We start from the raw sequence: 27,573 nt of genomic DNA on the forward strand, positions 1-27,573 counted from the left end.
TCGTCATTTGTACATCACCAAACAATTCTAGCAAAGTAATCCATCTTAGCCTTAGGTCCAGAAATTATAAGACCACTAGGTTTCCGCCCGCGGCTTCGCCCGCGCAGTTAAAAAAACCTCGGAAAGTTCCCGAATCCCGTGGGATTTCCGGGATTGCGTCATTTTCCCGGGATAAAAAGTAGCCTATGTCCTTTCTCGGGTATCAAAATATCTCCATAGCAAATTTTATGACAATTAGTTCAGTAGTTTAGGCGTGATTGAGTAACAGATAGACAGACAGAGTTACTTTCGCATTTATAATATTAATAGTATGGATGTATTGCCTAGAAATGGTATATTTGTGAAGTTAATAAGGTCATAACCAGCTCTCAGCTCTGGTCACTTTACATTTTTATGAAGTGATTGCATTCGCTTTATCGACGCTCCTGACTTTGCTTTCAGTTTTATATCTCTTTATCAGTGTGTCTTTTAGTTTCAGCATACTAGTGTCATGTTTATCGTAAGTAATTCCTATAGGACATGTTCTTAATTCTTCTGTTATAATTAGAATTTTCATGTCACTAAGGGCCGATTTTTCAATGCTTGGATAAAACTTATTCGTCGAAAATCTTAATCTTAATCTTTCTTAATACTTTTATAAAGGCGAAAGTTTGTAAGGATGTATGGATGGATGGATGTATGGATGTATGGATGTTTGTTACTCTTTCACGTAAAAACTACTGAACCGATTACAATGAAATTTAGCACACATATAGAGGGTAACTTGGATTAACACATAAGATAGGTTTTATCCCGGAAATCCCACGGGAACGGGAACTATACGGGTTTTCCTTTGAAAACGCGGGCGAAGCCGCGGGCGGAAATCTAGTAATGTATAAAACTGCCATTTTACAAACGTATTCTAATTGCCCGTATTTGACAGTTTACGTGACATTTTAATATTATCGTGTAATACTATACCTATTGGACTGATAAGTTATCCAAGTATTGAAAAATCGGCTCTAAATCATAATATAAACTGCTGACAGATTTGAACTAAACTACTTTCAATAGATTCAATTTCAATCTGAATAAAATGTGCATAATTCCTTTCTTTAGAACATAATTTTTATCTGAAATTATAAGATTACGAAGATCAACATATTTTAAATATGAACCCAGCACTACTTGGTAAAAATGGTAAAATAGTGAGAAATAAATAATTAAAACAAACATTTGAGTAACTAATTTATTTACATATTCACATATATTATTTTATAACATCCAAATAAGTAATATCTTATCTAGTACACTGGCGAACAGGGTTTACGCAAAATTGACGAATTTAACAATATTGTCCGTATTATTTCTATTGACCTAGCATATCAACCTTCGTTGCCAACTGTACAAAATTCCATAGCACGGCGTATACCTGGGGCCTTAGACAAAGTAACAATTAAAAAACGATAACGAAGTTAGAAAAGGAAAAATGTATGGGATTGACATTAGATAGACCACGTGATCTAACGCGGCGTATGTTACTTTGTCTACGGGCCCTGCAGACCGCAATTAATATGAATATCAATATACAGGGTCCATAAAAAACAACAAAAAATAATTTTAAACATTACATTAAAAATAAATATTACATCTTATGTTTGCTTAAAAATCAGGAAAGTGATCCTTTATTCTGATTATTTAGGTATGGACAAATGGATTTCATTATTCTCCATACATAAATACATAAAATCCTTCAACGGTTATAACATTTTTTGTCCTTATCACTCAAGTGACCCTATGAAATTGATTGAACGTGACAAAACATTCAGTCCACTGAAGCGATTAATCAAATAACTACACTGTCCACATGAAGCGATTAATCAAATAACTAATCTCCTCTCTCTTTATTCTACATCAAATTACTTAAATTTGAAAGAGATAGAAAGGAGATAGATTCATATTCATTTATTTGGCACTATTGTTTCACGACTAACATTAGTCGACCTATCTCCACGCTTTTCTTTATAAAAATTATTTAATATCACAAAAAAGAAGTCTTTTAGAAGATAATAAATGACAGTTTAAATATTATTTACTTACTCATCACATAAACTTATTTGATATGTGTGAATAAATAAATAAATAAATAAAACTTTAAAATGAATCTAAAAATTATACAAACCAGGCGAATAAGTTTTCTGTGTCATGATTTTGTAATAAAAAGGTAATATTTTTACTCCGACGGCGCGCGTGAATTGTTCAAACAGAGTACTTGCTTTATTTTATTGTTGTTTTTACGTATATATTTTGACACATATAATAATCTCGTACATAATGTACAAACGTAACGAATAATTATATTTTATTATCTATTTTAATTATGGTGCCTTCAACATCCCTTGGTACGTACTACGTAGGTGTACTAAAATTATTTTTGAACATCCTGTATTCGACAAAAAATGCTCTCAACAACGCACATCAACGTTATTTTAGAATTAATACTTCGGTCTTCTTGTATCTCAAGTTGTAGGTACCTTTTTCTTTCAATCGACTTTCAAAATACTAGTATTTAGTTTTTAAATAAACTGTGTTTGTTATTTTTGTTAACCTTTTTAAATTAAATTGAATTAACACTTCAATAAGAATATTAACTACAATAATTATATTATTATGTAAAGAAGCCAGTGTGTATTAAATTATGTAGATTTCTATAAAATCCTACGTACCAAGGGATTATTGTATTCAATGCGCTTAATCGTTAAACATTATTATCACATTTCATATAACGTAATTATTACCGATTACACATTACAATGTCTACATGTTTGGTGTAAAATAAATCTTATATAAATACAATTTGGATTCATTTTTGCACTTAGGTGAAACACAGACAAAGGCTTTACTCGTAATTTAATAAAACTTATGAATTTTTCTACAGGAGCGTGAATTTTATTGTTTAGTTTTTATTCTCCGTGAGTCACAAAGAAATAGTAGAACTTTCTAGATAATAATATGAATTCTTCTTGATAGAACAGACAATTATGATGGCCATACGTTTAAGAATTTCCTGTGATGTCACTATAATCTATCTCTGTTTATTTCACCAGAAAAACAAGGATAGAGCACGGATTCTAGAATGTGAATTCAAATTTTTCCGTTAGCCAATGTCTGTATTCACCTTTAGGCGCTTGTTACACGTAAAGTATTTACTGTGCTCCATTAAATACATACTATGGTGGTAATTATTATTAAGCACAGGGGACTGACGGATATTTAGAATTTCTAGATTCCATGACGAATCACGATAAATACATTACTTGTTACAGGCTTATTATACATATCGAAACATAGCTCTACGGTATTTAATATCTATCACAACATTCAGTATTCTTAGCTATGCTGGAGACATGTAATCATAACGCATGTAAGATCACACCGGCTGCACAAATGGACGTGAGAATGATGCTGTAGCTCTGGGTTATACCTGTGGACAGAGAGTAATTAATGTTTTTCTTATACTATAGGCAAAGGAGCTGGTGGAGCTATTGCAATTAGAAACAATTGATTTGAAAATGGAATACGGGAAGTATATGGGCCACCACTATGTAGTAACTCAAAATGTTGTATTCTGGTTACCTTTAATGTAGAGTTAATTTATAAATAAACTAGACTAGAGGTCCGCCCCGGCTTCGCCCGTGGTACATATTTCGCAATAAAAGGTATGTCCTTTCTCGGGTATCAAAATATCTCCATACCAAATTTCATGCAAATTGGTTCAGTAGTTTAGGCGTGATTGAGTAAACAGACAGACAGACAGAGTTACTTTCGCATTTATAATATTAGTATGGATATTTATTTCCATCCGCTTTGAATGTACGATTCAATGATGATAGTTTGTCACAATACTTTTCATCCAAACTAACAGTAGGTAGTTTCGAATTATCAGAGATTATTTCCATCAAACAAAAGATAGATAATAAGTGACAATAAATCTACAAAATTTACAACATAAAGAGACTCTTATAATTGCAGTTTACCTGAAGAATCTTCCCCAGTAACAGAAGCTGGGTGTGGAGTGTCCTCCTTAATGTAGACCGCCTCGCTCTGCCTCGCGTAGATGTCAAAGAGAGTCGCCACGCAGCCAAGCGTGAACTGACCGCTCTCTGGTGGTACCATGGTGTACCTGGTGAAATTAATTTGAAGAAAATATTTTAAAAGAAGTGCTTTGCAACTTAATGTTGGACAATTTTGCTTTGTAACTTAAAATTGGACAATTTCAGGCAACAGAGCAGACGCGTCACCTGGTGGTAAGTGCTCCACGTCGCCCATATGTACCCACAGCACCAGAGACATTGTGAGTATGTTGCCGGCCTTTCAAGTAGGAATATGCTCTTTTCTTAATAACTTGCTGATTTAAAAAGTAACTATTGATAAACTCTGTTTCATCATAATCAGTGCTTTCATTTAGCCGTGAAAGTGTAACAGACACAAATATACGTTCGTATTGATAAGTATTGATATCTTGTACTGTCACAATATTGGTTAACTTAAATGTTTTAATTTAACGTGTCCTCTACTATTAAAAAAAAAGAAATCCTGATAATTGTATAAATACAAATCGGGAAGATGATAATTTAACTTGTTTTAGAATAATACAAATATAAGAAAACCGTGAGTTATATTTCATCATTTAAATACTCCTGAACTTACCTAACAACATTCAAATCGTCAGTCTCCTCCCTTCCATACACATAATGATCCTGGTAGATCCTGTTCAGGCTTGCGCTGGTGTACGTCAGTCCCACTTTGTAATGCTCTGCTTCCAGTATGGTCAGCTCCAGATGACTGAATGCTCCTCGCTCCTTGAAGTCCAGGTCGGATGTTCGCCAGGATACTGTTTCTGCTATCTGTGATGATTGACTTCTTAGTATAAAGTGATTTATAAAAATAAAAGGAGCAGGGTACTTATCGGCAGGGGACTGACTATCAGCTTATTTTACGTTATTATAAGTTTTCAATTTGATAGAAGTTTTTTATTGAAACAAGAAATTTTATAACATTAGGATGTCGGAGTTTCAATGATTTTTGCCTAACGTAAAGTGGCAAAGGAAAACTTAAAATTCATAAATATTTATTGACAAAATTCATGGTACACATTTGAACGCAAGAGCTTCTGAACTATTACAAATTACGGAACAAGTAAAGGTAATAAAAAGGTAAAATGATTACCAGAAATTGCATCATGATTGTACATTCAGATTAATAATAAAAAGTTTTAACAATACCTACTTTTAATACAATACAATACTTATAACAAATACTTTTAATGTTGATGTTCCAAACATTGAATAATACTTAACAATTTGTCCGTAAAATCTGAAATGTTCGAAAGATTAAGATAAATAATGTAATTGTAATTTGTAGATCGTGTTTTAATTCAAGTCTTTAATTTGTAAAGCTTTTTATTCATTTATTTATAGATACCTTGATTGATATGTTGAATGTTTCTAAAATAAGACATTTGTGACGACTATCAGCTTTCTAAATAATTGAGTATTAGATCAACGTCAATGTAGAACTAATCGTCAAATAAGTGGCCTTTAATGTATCATTTGTAACTAACTTTACGCACACGGCTTCACCCGCATAGTCAAAGGAAATTCCCAACAAGTCAATAACTGCGTTAAAAACAACCGACTTCAAACTTGCACTTGCAACATTTACAAATACAGACAAAAATGCTCATAAAATAAAAACTACTGGGCCTATCCGAATAATTTTTTTTTGGGACCAATTCGACACCATCCCGCATCGAACAAAAACAGAATCACGTAAATCGGTTCAGAAACCACGGAGTAATCGGTGTACATACATAAAAAAAAAAAACATACCGGCCGAATTGATAACCTCCTCCTTTTTTTGAAGTCGGTTAAAAAAGACAAGCAAAAACGCATTTATAATTTTCTCAATAATATATCTAATAATATGTAAAGCCGTGAATCGTGATGTTACCAAAATAGTGTTCAGTTTTTACGATTACATCAAAACAAACATACAAAGTTTCATATTTATTGGAGATTTTATCAATAGAATATGCTACACCACTCTCAGGTCCCTTGAGATAGTTATCTCGGTGAAAAATCACGTCATTTGTTATTCAGTTGCTGTGTGAAACAGATACACGCTCACACTTATTTATGTATCATAGAAAATATAAGATTAAGATTTAAGATAGACGAGTATATTAGTTTTTAGTTCATTATTCAGTTCACAATTAAATTGTGAAATATTTTGAAGCTACTCGAATTTCGGTCAAATAAACTTTATGTAAAACTCATTTATACGAATATGTCGCATAATCTATCACTTATGACTTTTCTTGGTCACAAAGGCAGTTTTTTATAGAGCCGACATGATCACACCGTATTAGGTACCTATGTATCTATATTATATACATAGTACATTGAATTTGTTCGTGTCTATGACTAAACAAAAGCTTAGTTTAAAGTACTTAAAGAATCGGTCGAGCGAGATTTCAAACAAATTACATAAGGGGAAGCTCCCTAAATTTTATGTGAATTTGCATTAATATTCTGAAACAGGCACACATACAATCAAAATGAAACTTTAGTATATGATTTATTGGGTCTTTTTCTTTCGTTGTACAAGACAGTTACGTAATTGTAACATTTTCGCTCGATTCATTTTTTATTCAAAAATTATGCCTTTTTTAAGGATTATTACATTTTTTTAAAGATATACTTGGACTTTATGTCTAAAATAAATGTTAACAGTAAGAAAATATAGTTTACAATCGAATCCCAAGATATTTTTTCTCTAGATCAATTATTACTTTAGTAATTATAAACGAAATAAGAATTGAGACTTACTTTTCGAGCTCGAACGCGATCAAAGAGCGCACGCGAAGTTCAACTTTATTACAGCTGTGTTAGCGTCGAGTACCGTCCCCGGTCTCTCAGTGCCAGACATTATGTTCTCGTCTACTACTACACGTATACTCGCAAACGATATTGTTCACAATAAAAAGTTATTACTAAACCATTACAAACTAAAATAAAATTTATTCGCATTTATCCACATAATACCGCATAATTCGAAAACAAAAACAATTGAGAAGCACGTCTCCGTCCAGCGACAATTAACGAACTCTGCAAAAGCGACTAATGTATTCGAATCGAAAACAGCGTATTTAAAATTCATGAACAATCACAAGTTGGACTCGAATCTGAAGATATTACCATAGTTCCCGATTCGACTGCAGACAGACTTAATGAACGTTTCGCAAAACTCCAGTGCAAAATCTAGAGAATATAATTAAGTGTAGCGAATTGCGAGTTTCATCAGTCTTTTAAAGTTTGATTCTTATTTAAATAAAAATTGCTTGGATTGTGTTTATTCATAGAATTTTAACGGACGTTTTAATGTTGTGCTGCCGGGCGTTGGGCGTTTAACAACCGGTTATTAATTGTTCTGTTTCAGTGTTTTCTGGGACATATTTTGGATGAGATGTGGCTAATTTTAGTACAGCATTGTGACAGGAGATTTTCATGTTTGTCACGTTAAATTAAATACACCATTAACATCTTAGAAACAGTCTTGAAATAAACTCTATTTAATGAAGGCACGTATAATATAGTAGGGCCAGACAAATAACATAAAATAAAATTAATTATTTAGAACTATAGATGCGGACATGGTTATGAGGTCGGACTAAAAACTGGCTTGCAGATCGATTACAATAATTATTAATTATAAAACTCTGGAATACGAACTTTTTTCAATCAATTTACACGAAAATAAACAATGTAATACAACTATAATAATAATTAAATTTGAAAAAAAAAGATTAAATAAAAATAATGAACTTAAAATGAACAACAATACTCTTAGCAGAGATAGAAATAAAATCCTTTGAAGCGAAACCTAGGTCTCTCGGGAAATCTAGACCATCTGGAATACTGGAAAATAATTTATGAAAGCATAACGGATGATTAACTATTATATCTTCTAGCTTCAACTACGTTTAGAGAGTTGTTTAATAACTGGAAATTTTGTTAAACTGACGAGGTAAAAGTACCTACGTGTTTTGAATTTGAGCGTAGTTCATAAATGTGTTTTATTATACTTCATTATCGTGATCTATCTTGTTAGTCCGGGATACATCGCCCATTTTTGCAAGTGATTACTATCAAGCTAATTTTTCGTGAGTAGCTTTATTTTGATGAGATGCCCAATAATTTCATGTACGAAACTCTCGATTGTGGTAGCTTACAGAGGTAACAAGGATAAAAATTTTTGATTTGACGGTTCTCAAATATTTATTACGCAATTTGTAGGACAATATGTCTGTTGAATTATATAAGTATTAAATAAGTGAAAATAAAAAAAATCAGCTGGTAAGTAATCATTTATGATGACTTCGTTATCGATACACATTGGAAAGGGGGACTCTTTGATCAAACCATAGATTTTGTAGGACAAATATTTTTTCGAATAATTTAGATAATTATCTTGAGATTGAACAAAAAAAAACATTCACTTAGTAATTAATATTTGAGAACCATCAAATCAAAATATTTTATCCTTGTTTCCTCTGGTAGCTACCACAATCGAGAGTTTCGTACATGAAATTATTGGGCATCTCATCAAAATAAAGCTACTCACGAAAAATTAGCTTGATAGTAATCACTTGCAAAAATGGGCGATGTATCCCGGACTATGTTCTTTATTTGGCATAGACTGAACGTGAAGGTGGAGATTTTATTTCTTGTTTGTTTGTTTAACTCAGTCACTAACAGACTCTTTAAAAAAATAGCAATAGAATGCTTTATCTTTGACGTGTAATACAGGCTATATTTTATTTTATGACGGTTACTAAATGAAACCGCAACACATATCTCATAAATAATAAAATAGAGCAGAAGCAGATGAAACAATCAAGTCACCATCAGTTCTCTGCCCATTTTTTTCCATTACTTCATCCGTATATTTACCAACTAATCAGCACGACCACCCAAAACTTTCTATATAACTATAAACATCATTAGAAGAAAGAAAGAACATCGTTATGGTGTCTCTACATATTATAAACCTGGTTTTACTTGTAAATATGGCGTTATGTTCTCTTATTAAAACATATTAAGTTCATAACCATCCCAGTTACCATAACCATACGCTTTTATTAGGAATATGGCTCTTAAGTTTAAATAACGATAACTTCTCTCGAGGCAACAACATGGGATAGATTTCACTTATGGCAAAGTATGATATACTGTGCGCTTTTTTGTGGGTACTGTGGTTTTTTTTTTTATTTGCGAAGGTTTTTGTTGCTTTGAGCGAATATAAAAAGTTGATTAGAATATGAAAAGTAAATCAAGCATTATTTAAAATTCCTTAATACTAACACTACTTATTTCACTAGTGTTACAGCGCAGCTTTATATGCGAACAAAAAGGCGGGAAAATATTTATATGTTATTTTGTTACATCGCTGCCAAACATACTTAATCAAAATCGGTTCTGTAGTTTTCACGTGAAACACGAAATTGAATAATATACATCCATATAATCATATAAAGTTTCTCGTTTAGTTACGAAGTAAGTATTTAGTAATCTGCGATATTAGTGAGACTAGTAGGATGAAATAAATGAAATGAAATGAAATGAAAGGAAATGAAAGGAAATGAAAGGAAATGAAAGGAAATGAAAGGAAATGAAAGGAAATGAAAGGAAATGAAATGAAATGAAATGAAATAAATTTATTTGTCCATTATATTATGTTGGATATGTAATGGATATGTAAGTAGTTAACTCATATAAAAACCGTTCCATTATACTTTCACCCATTATTCATTACTAGATTTCCGCCCGCGGCTTCGCCCGCGTTTTCAAAGGAAGACCCGCATGGTTCCCGTTCCCGTGGGATTTCCGGGATGAAGCCTATCCTGTGTGTTAATCCAAGTTGCCCTCTATATGTGTGCTGGATTTCATTGTAATCGGTTCAGTGGTTTTTGCGTGAAAGAGTAACAAACATCCATACAAACTTTCGCCTTTATAATAGTATTAAGATCTCAATCCATACTAATATTATTAATAAGAAAGTAACTCTGTCTGTCTGTCTGTTACTCAATCACGCCTTAACTACTGAACCAATTTGCATGAAATTTGGTATGGAGATATTTTGATACCCGAGAAAGGACAGGCTACCTTTTATTGCGAAATATGTACCACGGGCGAAGCCGGGGCGGACCTCTAGTATAATATAATGAATCTAAAAATAACCAGTTACCTTATGATCATCCAATATCCAAGTAATGTTGGATGCTGGATAGGACTCGTCCACTGAACAGTTGGCCTTGATGACGTCACCGCGAGCGTAGTTCCTCTGTGTTACGGAGAGGCGAGGGGCGCGGAAGGGGGGGTCTAGAAGGTAAATTATATTATAGAAAATGGAAACATTTTCTTTGTGACTAATAATCTGAAAAACGACGAGTACCTGAGATAAAAAAAAATATGTGCGTGTACTAGTTTACACACGTAAGAAGTGAAACTTCTTTATAACCTTATTATTCAAAAAAATAATTTACTATATGCAACTTGACAGAAATACGTCGAGTCACGCGTGGTAGGGACACCAGAAATACTACATAGCATAACAACAAGCTGTCACCCTCACAAATCAACACAACAAGATGGTGCTTAACGGAAAAATGTCACGCGTAACGAAAACACTACATTTTTTTCCAACCCCGATAAAGAAGTTTCACTTTAAAAATATTTTGCCCTTTTGAAAGCCGACATCTTTATCAAGTGACACTGAGAGTAGTTTTAACTAAGAATAAAAAATTATTGTGCCGTGAATAATAAAATTTAATTTCGGTATTTAATTGTCCGTCTCGTTTGGATAACAAGTCCTAAGCATTTTTGTAACTAAAACTATGGTTTAAAGTTTAAACGTGAAGGTTGATATTTATTTCGATTTTAGACCATTATAATAAATGAGTCCATTACAAGATAGGTACATAAATGATATAAAAACACCATATTGTTCCATTCTCCCACAGCAACCAGGTTTATGATCGATATTTAACCAGAAATACTACATAGCATAACAACAAGCTGTCACCCTCACAAATCAACGCAAAAACAATTTTATTACCAAATACATAACGTTCAAATCGCAATATCGAACACAGGGGAACTGAAAGTGCCATGCCAGGGAATTGTTATTACCTGATATTAAAAGTTTTACGCTAACGTCCACTAACTTGAAACTTGATTTGTTGCAACTTAGAATTGCTAAGTTACGAAACAGTGGCTTCGCTGGAGTGTGTTGAATATGTTACACACTACAATAGGAGTTTAAAATATAGTTGAATGTAATATGTAAAATGACAATTATTTTTCTGAATTTCACAGCAATCTTTCGAAAACGAATCCATACTAATATTATAAATGCGAAAGTAACTCTGTCTGTCTGTCTGTTACTCAATCACGCCTTAACTCCTGAACCAATTTTCATGAAATTTGGTATGGATATAGTTTAATACCCGAGAAAGGACATAGGCTACTTTTTATCCCGGGAATTTGACGCAATCCCGGAAATCCCACGGGAACGGGAACTATGCGGGTTTTTCTTTGAATGCGCGGGCGAAGCCGCGGGCGGAAAGCTAGTTAATAATAAGTTATCAAGCTATCTATCAATTATAGTAAAAATCCGATAACATATCTGATAAGCAGTAATCTATCAGCGAATTCCGATCAGAATTGATACAGCTATTTCGAAGTTTATTCGTTACAAACAAGCAGACAGTTTACATTTCGACGTTTAATTTCTGCTATTAAATTATCCAGAAATATTCCTTACATTTCTGAACTTTCATCCTATCCTCTCCTCTTCAATAAAGAACTAATTTTCAAAGCTAAACGCCAGTGAAACTTACAGCGAGTTTTAATCACCTTTTTCTAAATAACAAGACCTCCGCTAAATAGAAATACGCTCCAATTACTGCATGAATGCAATTCCTAAACTTGTGGATTGTTCTTCAGAATTAGCGCGTAAAATACCATTTTAGCGAACAGCTGCAAAGTATTGCGAAGGCTTCATACTGTATTGGGGCGTGACCTTTTGCGTTATTGCTATCGGTTTTACCTAGTTTTAAATTGAGTTTTGCAATGCTGATGAAAGATCAACTTTTGAATTTTTTGCGCATATTATATACATTAATTCACAGTTGCTATAACAGATAGTATAAATCTATTGTTATAGGTAAAGAAGCAAAGCACATTAGTGCTTTGCTTCTGCCATGCCCTAATTTACGCATAAAATGCTCAGTCCCCTGTTTTCCACTACAACATCAAAATCATTTACGTTTGTACCATAGCCTAAGCTTTTATCTTTTCCACTCGCTTCAGTAGTTCCTGAGATTAGGACATTTAAATAAACAAAATCTTCAACTTACTAAACACAATACTTACCAACAACAGTAAGCGGTGCTGACCGTATGTCCGTGTGGAACAGCGGTGCGTCCGCCGACACCTCGCACTGGTAGTCACCACTGAGGCGCCGGTTCAGGTTCACTATGCGAACCTGCTGGTGGTCTGATTGTGCCAACTAGAGGGAAGGATCAGTTTATCATTTACTTCACGTATCCATATTATTTAGTAGGTTCATTAAATAACATGCACATAGGAACTTATTGATTAGTATTTTCAGTAATGTAGTCGATCCAATGATATTTTATGTAATATATAATATCATTGAGTCGATCCTTCTAATCTGTTTTATTTTTTATTTTTTTAGTTTGGATTAGGCAAGCATTTGATCATCGCTTCTGTGATTTGTATTGTATATAAAATATGCTCATGTAACATGTGTGTTTCATTTTGTGTTATTCCGTTCTATTAATCATTGGAATTGGTTCTGATATTATATAGAAACAAAAACCTTTGAAAATGTCATAGGATGAAAATATTTAATTTAAACGAAACATGACCTTTTAGGAACTTTCTCTCAGAAGTATTAGGTTACAAGTAATCATGTACAGTCTACCGTATACGTTACGGGAGACTGTACATGGCGTTAAGATAAAATAATAATATCACACTTACATCAACAGATGCACCTGGCAGGGGAAATACCATGGTTGGAGGCATTTCCCGTGGCACATATCGGTAGAACTCTGTCTCTGCTCGATACCATCGTATGGAGTACAGAGCCGCGCCTTCAAGGTCGTAGGAACACCGGAGGACTGCTGCTTGTCCCTCCCCTGACAGGACCGCGCGGGGGACTGATATCGATAGATTACGGAGCGACCATACACCACCTGTAACATGGAATATCTACTTTAATAATAATATATAAAATACTAGCGGTCCGCCCCGGCTTCGCCCGTGGTACATATTTCGCAATAAAAAGTAGCCTATGTCCTTTCTCTGGTATCAAAATATATCCATACCAAATTTCATGTAAATTGGTTCAGTAGTTTAGGCGTGATTGAGTAACAGACAGACAGACAGAGTTACTTTCGCATTTATAATATTAGTATGGATTACAAACGTTAATGCAATGGATTGTTCTTATCACTACATAGTATAAAACAAAGTCGCTTTCTCTGTCCCTATGAATGCTTAAATCTTTAAAACTACGCATCGGATTTTGATGCGGTTTTTTTTAATAGATAGAGTGATTCAAGAGGAAGGTTTTAGTATATAATTTATTATGTTTTATACAAAGCAGGCGAAGCCGCGGGCGGAAAGCTGATATATATTATTATTATTAATATTTAAGATTATCCTGTTATGTCATGGCGATAATTCAAAACAGCTTTTGAAATAAATGTAGAATACAACACAGTTTGAGTTTAATTTAAAAATGGTTGTTTTCGTACTTCTAAATATTAACTTTAGTTTAAAGTTAATTTATCCGTTTCGATTTATATAAAATCAAAACAATGTGATAGCAAAATAACCAGTTCATTGAACTCAACATTATATTGTATATGCCAAATTAATCTGGTAACTAATTGACTAATTAAGCTCACTAACTAGGTAATAGTAACTCGATACAGAATAATTCACAATTTCTGAATACAAGTACTGACTAGCGGTTATAACTTTGTAAACAACTAAAGCTGTTTGCCCTGACTCTGCTCGTGTCAACATTGTATCTTTTAACAATTATTGAAGTAAAACTTCTTTAGGCGCGTTGAGAGTAAAATTTCAAGTTCGCGTCATGGAAATACCGTTACGTCAAGGAGTAAGGAGACGATTTTAGTATCTTTGAATCTTGCCAAAGAAGTTTCACTTCTGACACGTGTGCTCGGCACATACGTTCTGGTCCTGATCCTGGCAGGGTCGCCATGTAAGGTGGTGCCTCGGGAGAGGATTGAAACACTAGGACTGCTGAATGAATACTGTGTATTTGAAAAATAACATGCCTTATTAAATAGATACAAAACTAGGTTACACGTGTTATATCCATACTTAATATTATAAATGCGAAAGTAACTCTGTCTGTCTGTCTGTTACTCAATCACGCCTTAAGTACTGAACCAATTTGCATGAAATTTGGTATAGAGATATTTTGATACCCGAGAAAGGACATAGGCTACTTTTTACCCCGGGAAATAGGATAGAGGATAGGTTTTATCCCGGAAATCCCACGGGACCGTTCCCATTGAACCCGAACCCCCGAACTATGCGGGTTTTTCATTGACTGCGCGGACGAAGCTGCGGGTGGAAAGCTAGTAGTTAATATTATTATAGTTAGTACTTACCTTTATCTAAATTTAAGCTCTAGGTATATCTCAGTTCTATATTATAAGAATCAAGCAATCAATAAACACAAAACTATAAAAATTAAATGCCGTTCAGCGGTTGTTATTAGTAGTGTAATTAACACGACTTTATTTTAAACTAGCGGTCCGCCCCAGCTTCGCTCGTGGTACATATTTCGCAATAAAAGGTAGCCTATGTTCTTTCTCAGGGTCAGATTATCTGTGCCAAATTTCATCAAAATCGGTCTAGTAGTTTATGCGCAAAAACCATACATACATACATACATACATACAAACCTATCCTCTTTATAAAATTATTATTATAGTGTAGATACCTAGGTAATAAAGTCGGATTCAAATATTTTAACATGTTGAATTTGATATTTTCTGTATTCAAATGCTTTATAAATATAAATTTATAAAGAATAGAAAAAACCCCCGGCTTCGCCCGTGGTACCTACAAGTTTACGTTTTTTTTCATAAGAACCATTCTCGTACTTCAAGGAATAGATTCCGCAGCGCACGCGATGACAGAATTTTTTTGGTAAGGATCTCAATTTTTTTTAAATGCAATATAGCCTATGTGGCTAATTACAAACATGCAATAATTGGTCTATTGTGATTGTGAATTGTGATGTTTATTTAAGAAAATAAAAGACTATTATAATAACTATTTTTTATTTTGTATTTACATTGTTACAGGCATTATTTGAATGGTAATTTTGTCGTAAAATTCCAAGTTTGTGTATTATTCTCGAAACTATGCAATTAGCTAAGGCAATTAGTTAAGGTATATACAGAAAATGTATACCAATGATATTTCATATTGCAAGAGAGATTGTTTTCTACGGAATTTTCTTCAATTTAAGAGTAACGACCTCACTAATAAAAAGTTAAACAATGGATAAATTTCTACCATTTTCTACCATAGCTGTGTCCTGCTCTTGCTCACATGAAACGTCAATCATAAAAACAAGACAGGTTATTGCAATAACTAATCCATTGCATAGCGAATGGGTAACAATTTATTAGTGTAGGTACCTATTTTTTAAATAACTGTTATGCACTTCGTTATATTATATACAAATGCCTTGCTAACTATATGATTGGAAGTTATTTTTCTGGCAAAAGCGTAATAATTAACAGTCAGTTTCACACTAAATATTTCAAACATTCAAAGATTTATCCCGTCACGACTCACGTGTATGACGGCAGCAACAAATGTGGCGCAGGTGTGGGGCGATTAGTTGTCCGCGTCACTGTGACGTGGGTCGCGGTACTAAAGTCTTGGCTTGTTTGTTAGAATATATGAGAACTATTCAATAGGTTACGGTAATATAACTTTAAGATTAAGGGCTGATTTTTCAATCCTTGCTTAAAACTTATTCGTCGAATAATGTATAAAACTATCATCAAATATAGACCTATTCTTATAGACCGTATTTGACAGTTTACGTGACATTTTAATATTATCGTGTAATATTTTATTAGACGGATAAGTTTTATCCAAGCACTGAAGAGTCGGCCCTTAGCTTGCCCTTAGTATAAAAAAAATATTATCTAAGGTTTAAAATATATACAAAAAGTCTATAATATAAAGAGTTATAACAGTTATAACTCATATAAAATACACACACATAAATTGTGATAATAATTTGCAAGTAAAAAGTGCTGTACATTTTGTTATATTAATTACTAGCTTTCCGCCCGCGGCTTCGCCCGCGCAGTCAAAGAAAAACCCGCATAGTTCCCGTTCCCGTGGGATTTCCGGGATTGCGTCATTTTCCCGGGATAAAAAGTAGCCTATGTCCGTTCTCGGGTATCAAAATGTCTCCATACCAAATTTCATGAAAATTGGTTCAGTAGTTTAGGATTGAGTAACAGACAGACAGACAGAGCTACTTTCGCATTTATAATATTAGTATGGATTTTTAACTCGATCACAAAAGATTTAAACCCGATAAAAAATCCGTTTGAATAAAATACATGAAAACTCTTTTTTACACGAAGGATAATGCGTTCCTGTAAAATCGCATATCATTTGAAAAATATGAAAAACATCGCAAACAACAGCTGTAAGTTTAGCACGTGACACTAATCGCGAAACTCCATCAAATCTATGACCATTATCATCACAGTTAATTAACTCGGCCCGAACCCGCAATCCAATTGCAGCCTTCTCTCACCCCCACTAAGTTTCAAATCGAATAACTTAAAATTTGTTTTCGTTATACGCCCTATTACAAGGGAACAAGGTCGATATTCGTCGGACGATGAAATGTGGCGGATTTCATTAAAACTATGGAATTAAGTGGGATACGATGAGAACACAAATATTGGATGGAGGGATTAATCTGAGGAATTTTAATGGAAGATCTAGCGAACCGTATGTTAAATATGTGAAATTATATCTTGGAACATTTTGCGGGTCTTGGAAATAATTATATGGTTAGGATAACGCGATGGTCCTTCAAGGGTTTAGAGGTTGATGGTACTTTGAAATATGCTTTAATAATAATATGGAACATCCTCCCTTCTTTTTTTTTAAACCCAATTTGGTTGATGCTATTATGGCAGATAATAATATGTACCTACATAAATTAATATAGCTACACTACATAGTATAAAAGCAGTCGGTTAACAAAGTCGCTTATGTATGCTTAAATCTTTAAAACTAAGAAACTGATTTTGATGCGGGTTTTTTTTAAATAGAATATATAGTGATTCAGGAGGAAGGTTTGAGTATATAATTTAGTCAACGCGGGCGAAGCCGCAGGCAGAATACAAGTTAAATACATTTTGAATTTAAAACTAAGCATGAGTCCCCTTATTAGCTACACGGCCGATTCATTACCGTACGTCGCGTCGTACCGATTGAGTACTTTTTTCCACCGGTCAAGCCCTGGAACTGATTCTATAGAATACATAGAAGAAATTAATAAATTACAAATAGATTTCGCATTAAACGCCTTATAAAAATCGTGCACTCTAAATGACAATCATATCAAATAAGCCACTAGGAGTCACACTACATCACTCCGCGGCTATAAAAATGAACAAATTACGTAAATGCTCCCGAAATGGCACAGTAAAAACCCCGTAAATTCCCCCATTCCCCGGATACGAGCGGAAATATCCGACACTTATACCTAACCACGGAGCATTACTCATAAACATAATGCTGAGTTTATTCTGCAAACGTATAGATAAAAATCAACATTTTCCGTGTAATGTGAAAATATGGTTTCTATGGGACCTCCTTGTGGTTATTTATAAGCTACCTACTAGTAGGATCTATCTGCAAATCCTGACTAAAACACTAGCAGCAGGGACATCTGATTAGCTATTCTGAAAAATTTTGCTTCAACCCAGGGGCAAAAGAGGCTCGCGGGCTGGGGAAATTATAAGCACTTCCGATTGACTGTGGAATCGCTGTTGGCAAATAATAACAAATTGACGGGGGATTTTGATGCATTTTCAAATGTCTGCCATTTCAACCCAGGGGCAAAAGGGGCTCGCGGGCTGCTTGCAGCCCGCGCACAACGCACCAGCTAGTCTAATCGTATAAGATTGAGAAACAACTCCTCCCCAAACTGTCGAATACAAAGCTTGTAGAAAGTATAATATTATATTTTTCTAGATTTCCGCCCGCGGCTTCGCCCGCGTTTTCAAAGGAAAACCCGCATAGTTCCCGTTCCCGTGGGATTTCCGGGATAAAACCTATCCTATGTGTTAATCCAAGTTACCCTCTATATGTGTGCTAAATTTCATTGTAATCGGTTCAGTAGTTTTTACGTGAAAGAGTAACAAACATCCATACAAACTTTCGCCTTTATAATAGTATTAAGATTAATTAATGTTAGAGATAAACACATCTCTATATTCTTTATTGTTAAATATGAAACCTTAATTATAATAATTTCTAGTGTTTACAAAACAAACTACTACAGAATACTAATAATATTCCCAGAAGGGATGGTAAAGGCATACCTATTATATAGATAATGACTCAAAGAGCTTTCTTGGAAATGAGCAAAGAAACACGATAGATGAATCAAAACACCGACAACTTTTAGTAATGTTTTTATTTATTTTTCACTATTTCTTATTTGTACAAATACATTTTATACAAAAAAGGAGTGTGTGCTGAGCACACGTGTCAGAAGTGAAACTTCAAGATTCAAAGATGTAAAAAATCGTCGCCTTACTCCATGACGTGACGGTATTGCCATAACACGGCCTTGAAATTTTACTGTCAACGCGCCTAAAGAAGTTTCACTTCAATAATAACTTATACTAAAGCTTCATCCCGACTACTAACATCGGCAAAATAACATATTTTTTACGCCAACTCGGGCGTAGTCCTAAGCGGCTATTATACAATTTTAAGCGACAAATTTACACATACACGAGTAAGTAAGACGAATGGCTAAACAAGATGACGTTAACCTTGTCTCTCACCTGCAATTTGTGGGATTGTACTCGACGCAAATATTTTCGCGCTCAAGTGACAAATTGCGAAGCTGTCTTCTTTTTTATGATTATTATTCCAAAGTTAGCACGCGCTTAATTCTTGTCATTTCATTAACAATTTTGTTTTATCTTTATTTATGACTCTTTTGCACGCCTCATAAGCGAAGCGTTGAGGTGGGTACTACTGTCACTTCGCGCAAAACATCTGATTTTTCAAACTTAAAATGTCTTTATGTATCATACATTGCACTTGTAAGATAATACATACACACACATATTAAGAAAAAACACTATTTTTAACGTTCATGATATTTTTGATGTCATTTTTGTTATTTAAACTAGTTAAAAAACAGTTTAAAAAAGTTCTGTCTTGGACGTCCGTGTGTCTGTATGTGCGGATCCTTTTTCTTGTTAACACGATAGCGACCGAAATACTTTACTAATCGAGTCTTTTTTTTTCTCTTACGCTTGAGTATGCTCAGGAATAGAACCCTTTCATTTTTCAGGGTTTGATTCGATGTGGTTTAATTGTTATTAAATAAACAAAAATAATAATTAATAAATATTTATTAAAAAAAAATTATGAGGCGTGCACTTTTGGATTTTCCAAATTATTTTGATTTAGAGCTTTTTTGAATTTTTTTAATTGTTACGAAAAACTTTAAGTACAATAATTGTATTTAAAGTTTTTTTTTTTTGTAGAAACTTTACAGCAAGCGTAGGCGAAGGGCTTAGCTATCTCCAGATCTCATTTCTGATATTTTCATTTCAGATCAAACATAAATAGACTTTGAATTACAATAATTCGAGTTTCCTTTATTTATTTAATTTTCGTTCTGAGGATATTGACCTCAATACTGTGAAAGCTTCGAGCATCGTGGTAAAATAAAAACTAAGTTTGGAATTTAATTTAAGTAAGTGGTACAAAAGAAATAGAGCATTACCTAACTTAATTTACATTTGTACAGTAAAATTATTTTGTTTACTATCATTTGGTAAAAAACATAGAATTTACATAGGTATATTATGATGTTAATAATATATATATTTTTTAAAAAAACATTGATCTGGAAATTCCTTAGACCAGTAAACCAACTTTAATGCTTTAAGGGAAATTATTAAGATAAGTATCACATACTTTGATCATTGGAAGAAACTATATTTTAACACTACAATTACATTAGGCGATCAATTACGTCATAATTCAAGATGATATCGTTGCCTTGGTTGGTGATTATTGCGTAAGTAGTATCTGCCTCACTTGGCAATAAAAACCAGGTAATAAGTAATTTCAAATAGAAACCGAAGGCTGATTGATCGTTGAGATTGATAAACAAATCTTTTGAAAGTCACGGTTGACAAATTCAGGTTGCTCATCCACAAAAATTGTAACAACGTACCATAAAACATCAATATGTCTACTTAAACAGGATCATTAACGCATTATCTTCAAAGAAACAAGTCCTACAGCAGTAAATAAAACATACTGTATCACACAAACCTACAGCCCTAATTCCGTATATTCTCAAAACATATTGGCAGCCATTTCGAGCGCATCATCGCGAGGTCATTACCAAGATGGCGGCCGGCACGCACACACGCTCATTACGTTTGATCACGCGAAATGGCGGGAAATCATCAAGAGTTCTCCCGCGATGTCTGCCAATTTGACACTGATTTCAGAGCATCAAAGGGACGATTTAGATCGGCAAAGCTATCGGAATGTACTTGAGACACTTGTAAGTGTTCCTGATTTGTCACCTTCACAGGTGACAAATCAGGAACAAATAATGACAAATAAGGAAGAAGTTAATGGAAATTAAAAACAGTTTTATGATGGATTGTTGCGCAATCATTTAAATTGCGGTAAATGAATGCCTTTGTATAACTAAGCTATGCTTTTTATTGCAGCGGTACTTCAATATTTCTAATGTTCACTCATTTCTCTTTAAATAAAAAAAAACACTTCATTCAACAATAATTATACACATTAACAACATACATAAAATGGGAAATTTACTCATAATTATGGAGATTAGCATGCGCTAAATTTATTTACAGAAGCTTTAAATTTAAATTTAAATTTTAAATCTATACTAATATTATAAAGCTGAAGAGTTTATTTGTTTGTTTGTTTGTTTGAACGCAGTAATCTCGGGAACTACTGGTCCGATTTGAAAAATTCTTTCGGTGTTAGATAGCCCATTTATCGAGGAAGTTATTATATTTCATCACGCTACGGGCAACATAATAAAACAGGAGTGGAGCCACGGGGGTGAAACCGCGCGGAGCAGCTAGTAATCAGATATGTACTGTACAATCCATACTAATATTATAAATGTGAAAGTGACTCTGTCTGTCTGTCTGTTACTCAATCACGCCTAAACTACTTAACCAATTTCCATGAAATTTGGTATGGAGATATTTTGATACCCGAGAAAGGACATAAGCTACCTTTTATTGCGAAATATGTACAACGGGCGAAGCCGGGGCGGACCTCTAGCAATTAATATTTTCACACACTTTTCATAACTTTTTAATGATTCTACACCGTCACACTGGTATCTACACAATGCTACAATCAGTGGTACCAATACTCGCGATATGTGCCCATTATTAGACCCATTTAGGGCACAAAAGGGCGCGATAGACGTTCGAAAGTAGGCCACGCCAAGAGTCCATTCCGGCCAATTTGGCACACATCTCCACTCTCCATGTGGAATGGCATCGATTTCGACTTTATAGTGTCATTATGACATTCTACCGTGTTACAGTTACATGATGCTCTCGAAGTAAGCCATGTATTTTCTTTTTTCTATCCTTGTTTAAAACTGTTATTTATTAGACAACTAGCGGTCCGCCCCGGCTTCGCCCGTGGTACATGTTTACGTTTTCTCTACATAAGAACCATCCTCGTACTTCAAGTACCTAATATAATAAAAAAAGAATTATCGAAATCGGTTCAGCCGTTCTCGAGTTATGCGCTTACCAACACATTTTGCGATTCATTTTTATATATAAGAATATTATGCAAATCTGGAAAGTATAGTAGGTAGGCAATTAGAATCATTTTTGAAAAAGTTGTTCAATACATAGATGAATTAATTCTAACCATGTAAAATCCGGTCTTAGGGGTCATAATTTGTAGAAGGTAGAAAGACCTAGAAATAAGAAGTTCATACAAAACAGGTGTCAATATTTGTGTATATGACTAGAAATTTCCACTTGGTTTAATCAAGGCTTTAAGTCAATCTAGCTCGCTAAACATTGAGACCTAAATCCATACTTAATATTATAAATGCGAAAGTAACTCTGTCTGTCTGTCTGTTACTCAATCACGCCTAAACTACTGAACCAACTTGCATGAAATTTGGTATGGAGATATTTTGATACCCGAGAAAGGACATAGGCTACCTTTTATTGCGAAATATGTGCCACGGGCGAAGCCGGGGCGGACCTCTAGTTTCAAATAATTATAATGTTGAAAAGTTAATGACGTTTATAGATCAAAGGTAGCTTAAACTTGTAGTCAAAAACGGTGAGCTATAACCAAAATGTTATGCAGATGATTTTAATGTTTTTAAACAAATATTTTATGCCAAATGACAATTAAATTAGCTGATCGTTCAGAACACAGACATAAATCAGAAGAGTTGTCAAAGTATTTTGTTTAGTTTTAGCGCTACAAAATATAACGCTTTACGAAGTTTATAAATATTCTAGCGCTCTACTTTAAACTTATAAATTAAATGCGCAATGTTCTCTTATGTATAAAATAAACATCAATGATTAAAAACTTGGCTTGAAACGACAGTCATTCATTTAAATATATCGACTTGTTAAAAAAAATTCGATATATTTTAATTCCCTTCGCACATCTTGCTGCTTGTTTCAATTTACTAGCGTCTGTTTGTTCGTTGAAATTGCTTTTGAGATAAATTCGCTAGATTTATCATGCACCGTTTTATTTACATGGGAATATTAAGTTTAAACTTTGAAATTTTTAATTTTATATCGAGAGACAGCAAATATCCAAATGTAATTGAAACACACGATGTTGATAAAAAATATACAAAATTTTATAAAGTTTTTGAGTTTACTCATCTTCATATATTTAAAACGGTTATTCATTATATTATACTTTATATTCTGCATCAGTTTGTTTCCTGGAAAATTGTTTCTCTATAATATTATGTAGATATATTTAGGACTCTTCTCTAAAACTGTTAAATCTCAATACTATTATAAGGCGAAAGTTTGTATGGATGTATGGATGTTTGTTACTCTTTCACGTAAAAACTACTGAACCGATTACAATGAAATTTAGCACACATATAGAGGGTAACTTGGATTAACACATAGGATAGTTTTTATCCCGGAAATCCCACGGGAACGGGAACTATGTGGGTTTTCCTTTGAAAACGCGGGCGAAGCCGCGGGCGGAAATCTAGTATAACAATAATTGGACACAGTTATTATTGTTCGGTTGACTAAATGTGTCGAATAAACATTCATTCAAGCACTATAAACATACACTAATCAATAAATACCTAATAATACCGTAATGACAACCTATAAATAGATAAACAATAGATGTGTTTTACAAAATTAAATATCAATGCTCGATCAACACCCAGGCCAAGAGCCAGTATAATTACATTCAAGTCGGAGACGATTAATCCACAAAGGATTTAATATCAGCTTCGACCACAAGGGACGTGTCGACTGTCGACACTTAGCAAATTATGCACGCCTACCCTACACACTGATATTACAAAACCGTTCACACCGAAATAGACTATAATTCTCTGTGAATAGAAACGAAAATCGCCTGTACTATTCTGTCAATATTGCTGCACTTGACAGAACATGACCTGTTATTATAATAGTGTCAGTAACATTTGAACTAACGAGCTCTTGTATCTGCTCTTAATTTTTAACCAAGTTTCAACAAAAGAGCCGCTTTGTATGCGGTTATGGAAAGAATGTAAGTCTGATTTCCATAAACATGGTAAGTATCTAATTTCAACAAGTAGTTTATTGACTTTAAATTTTTATTTAGACGATTCGCTAAAAGCTTTTAATTTTCGTAATATTTTAATAATTGAAGCTCAGTTTTATTAATCTATAATTTGTTTATTAATTTGGTATATTTTGATAAAAATGGTATATGAATATGGTATTTTGATAAACTGAAACATTCTATATTACGCATTACTCACTGATAATGTTACTCGTGCAATTAACTCAGCTTGGAAAGTTTAATCAATTATAACACTTGGAAGTATAATTAGATAATTTAGAATAATTGCAAAAATCCAAAGACCATTCGTATCAGAATAAATGATAACAGTATAAATTACATCCAACAATACAACAATTAAACCCCTTAGGTACTTATACACATTACATTTATATAGAAACCCTGGGTCACAAAAACGTCTCTGCCAATCAAATCACAATGCCGCCCTAAAAACTAGAATCGACATTCAAATATTAGGTTAGATCAAATTAAATCCTCTCAGGGCGGGCGGCCGACGAGAGGCCGAAAAAGGCTTTCAAGGAAAATCCTAATGTGAAGCCTCCGGAAACAATATTTCAGTCCCCAGCTGACACACGTAATATTATGCGATGTCTTTTTATAAACTGAATAACATTGCGGTTAAGTAATTCTCTATCTTTCCTTGTTACTATGGAAAACACGTTAGAGACACAATAAGGATATATTGTAGTTTTTTCGCTGATTTGTTCGACCTTACTTTTTACTAGTAGTTTTTTTTTTTTTTATTGGTAATAGGGAAGCGCTTGACCACAATCTCGCCTGATGTTAAGCTGAGATGTGGTCTAAGATGGAACGCGCTTCCCTAGAAGGTACCTGTTCACTCTACGCTTGAAGTAAGTTAAGTGTTAAATTCGTTCTCGATTCTGTTTCTTGGAATAACTGAATATCCCATATTTTGTTACAAAATCAGCTTACAGTTTAAATTGGGTAAGAATTAATAAATATACATTGGTGAAACTGGCAATTCACTGCATACAGTAGAGTAACAAATAAACGAACAAACAAAAAAACTTTCGTCTTTATAACATTAGTATATATTTTCACTCCAAATTTACAATGTAGTGTTGTAGGATGTCGACATCTGAGTCACAATAAACCGCAAGCTTTATCAAAAAGCTTTCATCTATTCCAAATCAATGTTACACACAAACACACAACACGATAAATCAATGGATTTGTTGTGTACCTGTCAATATCTATCTGTTACCCCAATTAGGCGGCTAATGAGCCTAATCCAGTTTATAATGTTATGTAAATAGCTTTAATACAATATTAAATATTTACTCTGTGTATTAATTTTAATGAGCAATGTTAGTTTATCTTATCTATATGTACACTCATGATATAATCTATACTAATATTATAAAGAGGAAAAGTTTGTAATTATGTAAGTATGTATGTATGTATGGTTTTCACGCATAAACTACTGGACCGATTTCAAAAATTCTTTCACCATTAGAAAGCTGCATCTTCACTGAGCAGCATAGGCTATATTACATTTTCAAAAAAATTAGAGATCCTTACCAAAAATGCAATAATGTAACCCAAGGTGTAAAAAAATCCTTAATAAAAATGCTGTCATCGCGTGCGCTGCGGAATCTATTGAAAATAAAAAAAATTGGATATTCCATTCAAAAGATATTATATAACGAATTTTTAAAAGTGTCAATCTACAGAAAATAGTAGGTATAATGAGCAGGCGTAGTGCGGGACGGGGTGAAGGTGATTTTCATGTGATTAAAAATTAAACCTATAGTCCGACCAATAGTAGACTTTTCACTGTCACGATATCGCTATATATGCGGGTGAAACCGCTGGGCATTGCTAGTATAACATAAGTTTGTTATTACGGTGTAAAAACTCGATCTATCTTCATTGTTAAAGTGAAACTTCATTAGGCGCGTTGAGAGTAAAATTTGCAAGGTTGCATCATGGCATCGTCACGTCATGGATTCAAGCGACGATTTTGGTATCTTTGAATCTTACCAAAGAAGTTTCACTTCTGACACTTATGCTTGGCACACACGCTCTTTTTTATATATTTATTATGTGCGTATGTTTGCAACTGAACGAAAATTTTCACAAATAGTTTTGTGTTTGAAAATAGATTCAAGAATGGGCAAGATTTAAAATTCCAACGAGAGCGAAGTCGCAGATAGAAACTAGTATAATATAAAGGTTTTAATTTTCTACTCATAGTTCATTTCAACAATGGTTAATTAATTTCAATTTCAACATATTCAAATAACAAACCTTTCCTTTAGATTCGCTTTAGCATAAAAGGCTAATGTTTTTGCTAACAATAATTATACCGTATAAATACAATTCTATAAAAACAATAAACTTGAAACGTCAACACAATTATGAACTTTTTATATTTAAAAACAACATTTTGTTGCAAAAACAAAGTCTAGAAAATTGCATAATAAATGTCGTTTATGAATATATCGGAAATAATCGCTCAATTTAATAATAACACTGCTTTAATTATTGCTCGGATTTTTTTCTCTTTTGAGAAAAACTCCATACGAGTAAGTTATTGGAGTATAAATATGCCCGGTTTTGTATAGTAGTTTTATAATTTCTTTATTGAGAAAGGAAAAAGCGTTGCATTTGTTATTTCGCGGGATTTTTGATCAAATTTCATTGCATGTTTGCTAAATTTTATCAATAGAATTGATAAATCCTATTTCTCTTACCTTTGATTTTTCGTTTTTTACAAATAACGAAAACCATTTAGATAGCTAATAAGAATTCATACAAACGAAACAAGAAACTTATTTTTGGAAGCCGGTAAAACTGATCAAAATATATAAGAAAACACCAAATTAATAAAAAAACGCTCACGAATAAAAGCTTAAAAAGGGTATAAAGATTGCCTTTCTTACAAGAAAACTTACACATCTCATCTCTCATTCACAACGATTACTCCAATACGTAGAACCAAGAAGTGTAAAAACTCAATAGAATTATTCAAACAAGTTCCATTCTACAATAGCGATTCCTCCCACAATGTAATACTTCTCTAAGAGGTTTTTTACTCAGAGGCCAGCATATAAAGCGGATCTTGGTCAGCAATTCAGCTGAATAAAGCTTATCGCTATAATTGCGAGTGCTGACTGGCTTCGGATTATGTAGAACTGGGGTTATTTGAAAAATGTCGAACCCAATTTGAAGACAGGATGTTTGAGGTAATTAGTTTGATTGAAAGTAAATTTTGAAGTGTTTTTGGTATATTGCTTGTGTTGTTATGTTCATTTGT

General features: G+C 33.4%; 1 protein-coding gene across 1 annotated transcript in view; it reads right to left on the reverse strand.

Moving 5' to 3' along the window:
• Nucleotides 1–2,559: 2,559 nt before the first annotated feature.
• LOC149897875 (uncharacterized) overlaps nt 2,560–27,573 on the reverse strand; it is a 164,892-nt gene continuing 139,878 nt past the window's right edge. Inside the window, exons 2-7 of the mRNA XM_090115979.1 lie at nt 13,110–13,324; nt 12,477–12,612; nt 10,288–10,421; nt 4,690–4,886; nt 4,017–4,162; nt 2,560–3,463 (exon numbers count right to left, since the gene is read on the reverse strand). Of these exons, the coding sequence (XP_089972105.1) occupies nt 3,393–3,463; nt 4,017–4,162; nt 4,690–4,886; nt 10,288–10,421; nt 12,477–12,612; nt 13,110–13,324 (899 nt within the window). The 3' untranslated portion in view covers nt 2,560–3,392. The remainder of the gene's footprint in view (nt 3,464–4,016; nt 4,163–4,689; nt 4,887–10,287; nt 10,422–12,476; nt 12,613–13,109; nt 13,325–27,573) is intronic.

This window comes from Colias eurytheme, chromosome 24 (assembly GCF_061535395.1).
Source record: "Colias eurytheme isolate Ceu_HAF_F1 chromosome 24, ilColEury1 Martin Lab GWU primary, whole genome shotgun sequence".
Taxonomy (NCBI): Eukaryota; Metazoa; Arthropoda; class Insecta; order Lepidoptera; family Pieridae; genus Colias; species Colias eurytheme.